Source organism: Acomys russatus, chromosome 21, assembly GCF_903995435.1.
Source record: "Acomys russatus chromosome 21, mAcoRus1.1, whole genome shotgun sequence".
NCBI classification, from domain to species: Eukaryota; Metazoa; Chordata; class Mammalia; order Rodentia; family Muridae; genus Acomys; species Acomys russatus.
Window position 1 is genome coordinate 57355212 of NC_067157.1, and position 10703 is coordinate 57365914.

General features: G+C 51.2%; 2 protein-coding genes across 2 annotated transcripts in view; both read right to left on the bottom strand.

The window, feature by feature from the left end:
• LOC127205177 (protein unc-93 homolog A-like) overlaps positions 1 to 744 on the bottom strand; it is a 28549-nt gene extending 27805 nt beyond the window's left edge. Inside the window, exon 1 of the mRNA XM_051164360.1 lies at positions 535 to 744. Coding sequence (XP_051020317.1) covers positions 535 to 744 — 210 coding nt within the window. The remainder of the gene's footprint in view (positions 1 to 534) is intronic.
• A 3866-nt stretch (positions 745 to 4610) lies between these two features.
• On the bottom strand, positions 4611 to 6217 carry LOC127205178 (probable tubulin polyglutamylase TTLL2). The gene is given in 3 exon segments (XM_051164361.1): positions 4611 to 5015; positions 5047 to 5901; positions 5904 to 6217. Coding segments are annotated over 3 exon segments (1560 nt in total). The 5' UTR covers positions 6204 to 6217.
• Between the last annotated feature and the right edge of the window lie 4486 nt (positions 6218 to 10703).

A 10703-nucleotide genomic window follows, 5' to 3' on the forward strand; every position in this document is an offset into this window, starting at 1 on the left:
TTCCGCTCTCTGTCACAAGCTAGCTCTGCAGCTTCATGTGCCCACAGTGAGCCGGCTGGCCTGCCCTACCTTTCATACCCAGCTTGGGTCAAGTCTAAGCAAAGTGAATTGTTCAGGCTGCAGAGGACACCTGCGCTGAAGTTTCAGATTATGTGGCTCACCTCCTCCCTCTGTGCCGTCCCCCTGACCCTTTGTCAAGTTGACACAAACGTAACCTTTCGGTTCTTGTTCATCTGCAAGATCCCATACTAACATCAACATCACAATATAAAACACCTTACAAAAATTTTTAAAGTTCCAAATTCAAACACTTTTAAAATTCAATCTCTTTAAAAAAAAATACGAAATCTCTTTTAAAAACCTTAAATCTCTTTTAAAATTCAGTCAACTGTGAGATCTTGTAAAATCAAAAAATAAGTTAAATGCTTTCTTACTTCAAGAGGGAGGAACCAGGGCACAGTCACAACCGAACAAAGCAAAACCGAACTCCCAAAGTGTAAATAACTCAAGGTCCAGTGCCTGGGATCCACTCACGGTCTTCTGGCTCGTCCGAAGGGCTAGGTTCACTTCCAGCCCCGCCCTCTGCAGCACTTCCGGCCCCGCCCTCTGCAGCACTTCCGGCCCCGCCCTCTGCAGCACTTCCGGCTGCGCCCTCTGCAGAACCCACAGCTTGGTTTTGAGGTTCCTGCTGCCTCCATTCCAGGGCCGCTGCTGTTCTTGGCGGGCATCCAATGGCCCTGGCATCTTCTGCTACAGCTGGGCAGCACTTTCACAGGTAGCCTCTCCTAGGTTCTTCTCACGGTGCCCTGCCTCGGAGGCTCTCCACCGACCCCTTCAAAACCGGCTCCACCTGGGTGCCTCTCAACACTAGCAAGCTCAGCTGCCAGAGTGAGGTACAACCTCGGCAGCCTCCGGAGCACAGCTTCTGTGTGCTGACTGGCAGGAAACACTTGCCAGAAGATTTCACCTCTATAGTGCTGGTCTCTCTTAATCGCTGCTGATTTCTCCACTCCAGCAGACCAGCATCAAGTATCGCGGCAAAGCAGCGGCTTCACTTTTGTAATTCTGATCTCTTGTTAATCACAGCTGATTCTTTGGCCCCAGCTAACCAGAACCACAGAACTTTTATTCAAAATAACAAATGGTCCCAGTAGGGCCTTTCCACTTCCCTCTGAAACTCCACAAGCCGGGCCTCCACCCTCTGCACTGCTCTCAACACTCCTGCTCCCGAAGTTCCTACAGAGCAGCGCACTGAGCTCTCATCACTCAACGGCTTTTCTAGCCCAAAGCTCCAAAGTCCTTCCACAGTCCTCCCAAAGGCAGTATGGTCAGGCCTGTCACAGCAGTGCCCCACTCCGCTGGTACTGACTTTGTCGCAGTTAGGGTTCTGTTGCTGTAACGAAACACCGTGACCAAAGAGCAACTTGAGGAAGAAAGGGCTTATTTGGCTCTCACTTTCACACTGCAGTTCATCAGCAAAGGAAGGCAGGACAGGACCTCAAACAGCAGGAACCTGGAGGCAGGAGCTGATGCAGAGACCATGGAGGGATACTGCTTACTGGCTTGCTCCACATGGCTTGCTCAGCCTGCTTTCTTAAAGAACTCAGGACTACCAGCCCAGGCATGGCAGCACCCACAACAGGCTGGGGCCCCCTCACACTGATCACTAATTAAGAAAATTCTCAGCCGGGCATGGTGGTGCACACCTTTAATCCCAGCACTCAGGAGGCAGAGACAGGCAGATCGCTGTGAGTTCGAGGCCGGCCTGGTCTACAAAGTGAGTCCAGGACAGCCAAGGCTACACAGAGAAACCCTGTCTTGAAAAACAAAAACAAAAACAAAAAAGAAAATTCCCTGCAGCCAGATCTTACAGAGGTGTTTTCTCAATTGATGTTCCTTCCTTTCAGAGAACTCTAGTTTGTACCCAGTTGACACAAACCTATCCAGGACACCAGCTTAGCACCACGGTGCAGCAGTACTTAGGCCCCTGGGGTCAGGGTCTTGGATTCAGATTCCGAGAGCCTGGAGCTAGGAGACATAGCTGTTCACATTGGCCATGCCCAGAGGTCGGAAGGCGTCTTGTCTCAGAGGCTCTGGGTGTTAACATGTGTGCGGTGACCTGGTTGGGACCTTGCCTCTACCCCATCAGTCACGTGACAGGATGAGGACAGAGCACATGACAGCAGGCTGGAGAAATCCTGGGAAAGAGAAGGTGCTGCCTTGTCCTCAACCCTGTCAGACCCAAACAAGCTCTTATAAACAATGCCCGAAGCCTCAGGCCTCGGAGCTGCCACTCTTTCAGCCTTGATCTCACCATTCAGGGCCCAGGAAAAGGAGATTGTTTCTGATGCCCATGCGGCCATGGCTTACAAGCAGTATCTCTTGAACCCAAGTGTAGCTCCATTACTTGTCATCACCCTCCACCATGCCACTAACTGTCACCACCTTTGTACAAACCCGGAAACCTGAGCCAGCTGGGACTGTCAAGGAGCCCAGGGTGGGTTCAGTGCAGAGCACCACATGAGGTCACAGATAGTAAAAAGGTTCCCAGCTGTGTAAAACAAAAAGAGGTACTTATGGCTTTGTTTTAATCCCCCTGCTCCTAAATTCATGAGAAAGAACTGAGTGGTTGCCATGCCAGCTTTTTGGTGTTAGTGCGTTCTGAGTTTGAGCATATGTTTACCTTCATATGTTAGCATTCCATGCTCTCTCATTTCAGCTCACATCCTCCCTCCCCCATCTCCTATGCCACATCTTAGGGGGCTTAACATTCTGAAGGACAGCTTTGCTAAAGGCAGGATTCCGCTGCATTTTCCTTATAGCACTATATTCCTTATAGATCCTGAAGTCTTTGGGGCTTCCTTTATACATACATACATACATACACATACACACACATACATCACACATACAAAAATACGTGCATGCATCCATGTACATACATACATACATACAAAATACATGTGACATACATACATACAAAATACATGTGTGATCCATGTATGTACATATACACACATACATCACACATACAAAAATACGTGCATGCATCCATGTACGTACATACATACATACATACATACATTGAGTGTGAAGTGCTCCCCTCCCTGGGTTCCTGTCTGGACACTCTATCTTTATGGGCAGCTGTAGAATCTTAAGGAGTGGGGCTAGGTCAGTAAAGGTAGACTGCTAGAGGCAGGACTTTGAAGCGTCAGCCTTGCTTCCGGTCCTGTGCTCTCTCCACTTCCTGCTGCAGTGTGGTGTGAGGAGCCCAGGTTGTGTGCGCACTTCCACACCTACGGTCAGTGCAGTGCCTTCCCTGCTGCCACGGACTGAAATATTCTGATGCCGAGAGCCGAGATCCCTTGCTCCCACTGCCTCCACGAAGTGGTCTGCCAACCAGTGGCCACGTGGTTATCACAGGAGTGTCCATTACCCGGAAAGGAACACCTCCTCCCCATTAGCCATAACCCCCACTGCCGCTCAGCCCTGGGATCCCCTCCACGTGATGGTTAACATCATGTCAGCCTCACAGAAGCCAGGTGACAAACCTCTGAGTGCACGTGAGTGAGTTTCTAGGCTGGGTTAGCTGACGTGGGAAGGCCCACCCCACGCCCTGGGTTCCCAGATGGCGGAGTGCCAGCCACCTTCTCTCACTGCTCTCTGACTGTGAGCAATGTGGCCAGAGGCCTGCTGCCTTGTCACGGTGGACTGTACCCTCAGAGTGGGAGCCCCAATAAACCCTTCCTGCACTACGCTGTATTTACCCAGCATTCTGTCACAGTGATGAGATGAGCAGTAACTTCCCTCCTCGTGGCTTGTGCACTTGGCCCCATGGCTATCCGCCCTCACTCTCAGGATGCCCTAAGGACTTCTGGGACCTGAAACTTTTTCATCTGCTGGGACCCGGACTGTTACCTGCCTAAGTGTGAAAGGCTCCATCCTCAGGTGCTGGGTTGGAAGTAAGTGACAGGGTGCAGACAAGAGGGAACACATTTCAATATGGCTGACGGATGTCCCTCTTGAGTAGCTACTTACATCAGGTCTGATTTAGGACCCATGATCTCTAAACAGTTGGGTTTTCTGTATCTGCTATGCTCTAAATGACTGTATGCTGACAACAGGAGTGATGAGGGTGGGTAGGTGTGTGTGTGTGTCCACATGTGTGTGTGCGCGCGCCACCGCCCACCTGGCTTTTCCTGCGAGTGCTGTGGATTTGGTGTGGGTCCTCACACTGTCACAGGAGGCACTCTGCCAACTAAGCAACCTTCCCAGCTCCCCCCCCCAAATAATTTTGATCAGCAATGGCTGTTTAAAAATAAAAGAAAGTTCCTGACATTTGTGTAGTACTTTACCTAAGAAAGCCCTTTTAAATTTCTCACGTTTTCTTATGTTCCAGTGCGGTTCAATTGTAACAGTGAGTAACCTGTCTCTGAACTAAGAGGTGGCCACTGATATACTTCTGAGCATCTGAGAACGCTAACACGGGGCGGCACTGTGACCGTGCGCTAAAGGCACACGCTAGGGGCTTGGCCTACCACCTCCACTAGCCGTAGAAAGCCTGGGAATAGAAACCCTTAGTTTTCAAAAATTCACCTCACTTCTCGATTTTAGCTTTTATCACTTGAGAGTTGTTTATTCATTAATTTCTGGAGCTCTTGAATTATTCTTTTGACATTTAATCCGTTCCTGGAGGCCCCGAAAGTAGCCTCATTGAAAGGAAAAATGAGAACAAAATTGCCTGCGTGGTCATTTGGTGCATGCCCCGCGTCTGGGAGGACGCCCGCGGGCCCAGGCCTCTTCGTCTTGTGGGGCTCTGACTGTGCTAACACCTTGTGAGGCGTCCGCCAAGCCTTGAGCTTCGGCTTGCTCTTGGCTGCCTCTCTCGTCAGAAGCAAGTCCTGCCTGTTCATCATCTCTCTGAGCTTGGAGGTCCGTGTGTGCTTGGGCCACACATGCACGTGTGCTCTCTGGACAGCTGGGCTGCTTTTACTGCTTCTCCTGCTTGCAAAACTGTATGAGAGACATGTAGGGAGGGGAGTGTATGAGAGAAATGTAGGGAGGGGAGTTAGGGGCTGTGCGGAGCTCGCGCTGACAGCCCCCCAGGGAGACCTTGGCGCTCCCTAAAGAAGCCACGCTGCACTTTTCCTCCTCGCTCCTCAGGCCATTTAAGTAAATCAGCTCAATAATGTCATGGACAAGGTTCCTCTTCACAGAGACATCTGTGGAACAGTCCAAGGTCAAAGCAGGGCTGTAGTTGACTTCTAGAAGCCACGGCTTCAGGTTCTCGTCAATAAGGATGTCAAATCCAAAAAGTTCGAAGCAGTTGCTGGCGACAGGCACCGACGGAGCCACAGCCAGGACCGTGAGGATCACCATGCGGTTGATCTTCTGCCTCAGTAACAGGTCGTCCACATCCCAGTTCCGAAGGTACGAGAAGAACCTGCTGAGGGTCCACTTGCAGCCCTGGCCCACCACCTCCTTGATCTTCTGGTACGAGACCCCAGACTTGTTTATGCTGCTGTTGGTCAGGTGGGCGTAATAGTCCTGCAAGTTACTGAGGTCGAACTTCTCGGTGGCGAACCGCACTAACCCTTCCTGGTACATGTAAATGGTCAAAGGCCTGAAGCCGGTGACGCAGACATAGATGCGGAGGTCACACTTGTACCTGCCCACGAGGAAAGGGTTGCAGATGTACTTCTGCACCACGTATGACGTGCCCTTGAAGATGAGATCTCGAATGTCGCTGAAAATGACTATCCCCCTCCCTCGAGATAGCTCTGCCGGCTTGCAGATCCAGTAGCTTGGCTTGGTGCCCAGAACCTGCTTCTCCTTGAAGTACTGGGCTACAAACTTGGTGTAGTCGTTGGGCATGATGAACGTCAGGGGTGTGAACTCGTAGGGGCCTCGCCGCCGTAGAGCCTCCTCATGTGCGCCAGGTGCTTGGCCAGGCAGTCCTTTCTGGTGAGGGTGGTTGTCCCTGGGTGATGGTTGAGCCTCTGCCAGGGCTTGACATTGACGTGCTCCGCCATGCGGAAGGAGGACGACCTCCAGTAGAGGTTCCAGTCCTCCACATCCTGACGCTGCTCGTCAAACTTGTCCCACCCACGCTCGAGGAGGACACTCTGTACAACCCGGGGTGTGCTCTCATCCACCCGGAACACCAGCGGCTTTAAGGCGGTCCCCGGGGCTTCCTCTTTCATCCTCAAAGGCTTTGTTTTCTAAACATGGATCATCCCAACAGGGTCAGGCAACAGATCGGAGAGGACGTGGTTCCTTCCACCCCTCCCCCTGGGCTCCTCCTCCACCCCTCCCCTTGGGCTCCTCCTCCACCCCTCCCCCTGGGCTCCTCCTCCACCCCTCCCCCTGGGCTCCTGCGTCCCACCACCTCCGCAGACAAATCCCACCTCCTCCTAGGCCTGCCTTTGGTCTACTTACCTTTATATTATGCCCCTTTATGGACAGGGTAAAAATGTTTGCAGTCATGCTAGTCAAACTCTGCAGAGCTTTTATTGAAGTCCTGCCCCTGTGATCAGCACTGTTGGTGGTGGAAAGAGGTACAGAAAACAAAAACAAACAAACAAACAAACAAAAACCCCAAGTATTAAATTTTTTACAGATAAGTGAACTTAAACACATTTTTTAAAAAAGGTTGAGAGTTTAGAGGGATGGTGCAGTCACTAGAGTGCCTGTCCCAGAAGCTCAAGGGCCTGAGTCTGGGTCCCCGGCACCCACACAAAAAGCCAAGGGCTACATCAGAGCTAGCTGGCCCCTCAGCTTAGCCCACTGCATTAGTTCCAGGTCTGTGTGAGACTCTGTGTCAAACAGCAAGGTAGGGAGTGGTAGGAAAAGACACCCTCTGTCAGCCCCTGGCCTCCACCCACCTGTGAGGGCATGCACACCTGCACAGCCTGCGTGCACACGAGCCAACACCCACTCACCTGCGCACACAGAAGGCGGAAGCCACGTCCTGTGATTCCTGAGAGCTCCCAAAAGACCTCTGCACAAACGGGAGGGCGCTGTCACACGCGTCTTGCTGCTGTATGACACTGGGGATACCGGGCTAAAACAGAGCCAAGAGAGGGACACGTGTTCCAGTAGTGCTACGGCCTTGCCAGGGCACAAAATAAGAAAACCCTGTGTGGCTTGTTGGTTTTTTATTACAGCATACTGTGTTCCACCTGCATGTACACCTGCAGGCCAGAGGAGGGCACCAGATCTCATGGTTGTGAGCCACCATGTGGTTGCTGGGAATTGAACGTAGGCCCCTCTGAAAGAGAAGAGCAGTCAGTGTTCTTAACCTCTGAGCCATCTCTCCAGCCCCTTCCCCACCCTACCCCCACCCCCGGTGTGGCTTTTAAAGCATCTAACCCACACAGTCTGTAGTGTGTTTTTAAGCTAAGTTTAATGGTATGAACAAGCATTTCAAGTTCTATGAGTGTTGTGTGTATATGGTGTCTGTATGTGTTTGTGTGGTGTGTGTGTGTGGTGTGTATCTGTTGTGTGTATATGGTGTCTGTATGTGTTTGTGTGGTGTGTGTGTGGTGTGTATCTGTTGTGTGTATATGGTGTCTGTATGTGTTTGTGTGGTGTGTGTGTGTGGTGTGTATCTGTTGTGTGTATATGGTGTCTGTATGTGTTTGTGTGGTGTGTGTGTGTGGTGTGTATATGGTGCGGTACGGTGTGTGTTATAAATTGTGGTATGCATATACAGGGGGGTTACAGTCAGATCATTGTGACACATTAAGGTTTAAAATACTTTTCTTTGGCCAAGATGTAGCTCAGGGCTAGAGTGCTTCCTCGGACAGGGCAAGCCCCAGGCTTGGCTCAGAAGCATCCAGTGCTGCAGTGAAGTTGTGGCAGACTGCCTTTCCGGGCTGTGCAAGTCGACAAACTCATGCTCCCCCCTTCCAGAAAAGCAGGGCTTTCAGCTGCTCACAGGTGAGTGGGCAGCCCCACGTGCTTGCCTATGTACTTGCAGGAGCTATTGAGAGAGCCACGGATGGTGTGGGCTGCTGTGTGCACTGCGCTGTAAAGCCCATGGTGTAAAGTATGGCATGGGCCATAGCATGGGCCATGATGTGGGGCCACGGCACAGACTATGGTATAGATCATAGTGTGGGCCCTGCTGTGTTGTGCTTGGGACTGTCTGCACCAGGGGTTCAATCAAGGAGCACGAGAGCCTCTGGCCTTTCAGGAAGGGGTCTATTTGCTCAGAGGAATCATGGGACCTGATGAAAAAAGGCCCACAGGCAGATGTGCACCTGTCCCTGATCAGAACGCCTACTCTGGGTATGGATTCTCTTAACAATGGGAACTCACTTTCACTTTTATCGGCTTCCCAGGAAGCCAAGCCAAGAGAGGGCTTTACCCGTTTTTGATGGCTGCAAATGTCTCAAACTGGTCTTATCAGTCAGAGCCAGGGCCTGGCAAAACAGGCAGTCCATTCTTGCCCAACAGACCCCTTGGCAGTGTGCAGGGAAACCTGGGGACACACCATTTCTTATGGTGTGGGAACATGTCACACCCTCCACCATGGGAAAAATCTCTTTTAATTTCACTTATTCCCAGTGGGACAAGTTCCGGTTCAGCCCTTGCAGCCCAAGAGATCACACTTATCCATACCAGGTCCCCTCAACCTGAAGAGGTCAGACAGGCTAGGCAGTCTGCTGGGTCCTACTGGAGGCCACAGAGGCAGCACTGCGGGGCTCCTATAGCTGCTGCTGGCTTGGTGCTGCTGAGCCCCGCCCCCCTCCAGTGGAAGGTTTCTCTGCTGGAAGGATTGGGACAGGGTTGCACAGCACCCCTCTGCTGTCTGGGTATCTTTTCACAGTCCCTCTCTGCCCTCTTCAGGTCTAGAGGCTTAGAGAAAGCCACCTGGCTGCCTTGCACACACAAGGCCAGTCATGCAGCAAGCCAGAGGATGGGGAGGGAGGAACATGGACATCACAGTCCTCTGTGAACTACATTTTGTACAGGTTTCTTTTTTCTTTTTGCATACTCACATTTGCATGTCTGTGTACATGTATGTATACATATGTGTATGCATGTGTGTGTGTGCATGTATGTGCATGTGTGCAGAGTCCTGTGGTTGATGCTCTGTCTTCCTCAATTGCTCTCCACCTTCAGTACCGAGGCTGGCTCTTTCACTGAGCCCAGACCTTAGTTTCAGCTAGTCTGGTGAGCCGGCTTGCTCTGGCGTCTCTCTGGCCCTCCCCCCATGTTGGAGTTACAGGTGGACTCCCACATCTACTCAGCTTTTACATGGGCTCTCAGAGATCCGAACTCTGGTCCTCACACCTGTGAGCCATCTCCCCAGCCTCTGCACATTATCCCGTATCAACCACGAGTAAGTACTCCCGCGCACAAGTCACCACGTGACTCTCTCCCACTGCTCGTTTCTGCTGCAGTTTCTCCATGTTCTCACAGCACCTCTCCTTCCCAGGTCAGAAGTGGGGAGTCTGGCACCAAAGCCAATCCTTAAACCCAAAGTTCTGATGAAAATTCCATTTCGAGATAAAGGGCTGTCAGACCCTAACATTTACAAAGAGTATGTTGCAGACTTTCACCTCACGCTTCAGTCATTAAGTGTGTGTTGGGGGGAGGGGGCATATGTGGGTGTGTCTGTCTGTGTGTGTGTGTATGTGTGTGTGTATGTGTTAGTATGTGGAGGGATGTGGGTGTGAGGATGGGTGGCTGTGGGTGTGTATGAGTGGATGGGTGTGAGGTGTATGTGTGGAGGGGTGAGATTTGGGGATTGGTGGGTAGGAATGAGGGCTGTATGTGTATGGGGGGTTGTGGGTGTGGGGGTGATGTGTGTATGTGAGGTCATGGGGGATATGAGAGAGCACGTGGGAGGTGGTGTACATGTGTGGGCATAAGGGTGCGGGTGTGGGCATAACATGTGTAGTTGTATATTTAGACTTCTAGCCTATAACCTACAAGATATACTGATGGGAAATTAGCAAGATGATGTTAGAACCAGACAAAATTGTAAGGAAAGGCACAAATACGTTAAAAGTCATGCAGCCTGGAGCACTTGACTGCCAAGGCAGTCCTATAGAGTCCTATAGAGGCTCTGGCGCCTTCATCTCATATCACAGCACTGATATAAATATGAGGCTAAATTGAGTTCATCTTATACAGATTTAAAAACCACATGCTATAGTGAGCTTATGGCCTGCTCATTGTGATCATTACAGAGATAACAAGGAGTGGTTAACAGTTCCCGCCATGCATTCGGGGAAAGAGATGAGATGCCAGTCACCCCGTCTCCCCTGTACCCATCTTGCACCTGAGCTCAGGTGGGCATCAGTTAGCAGAGCTCCCGAGGCCAATGGCTTTACTCTGAACAGACACTGTCCCACCTGAATCAGAAGAGTCCCTACAGCTCTCCCAGCATGGAGTGCTGTCTGGAAGACTTCATGTGGCCACGAAAGCCACGCCCCCTGCGTTGTCTCCGTGTCTTGTCTACCACCATGCCTTCTCAACATGGTGGACTGAAATCCCTCCCACACTGAGCCACAGTGAACCTTCCCGCTTTAAGGTGTTTCTGCCAGGTGTTAGTCACAGGGACACCGTTCAACATTCTTTCAAAACTTAGAAAAAGCTCACTTGGAGTCACAGTTCTCAGCTTGGTTGGGAACCCCACTAACTCCAAATATGGTTTTCCTGTCACCATGGTAAACTGCCAGCGGTAAACA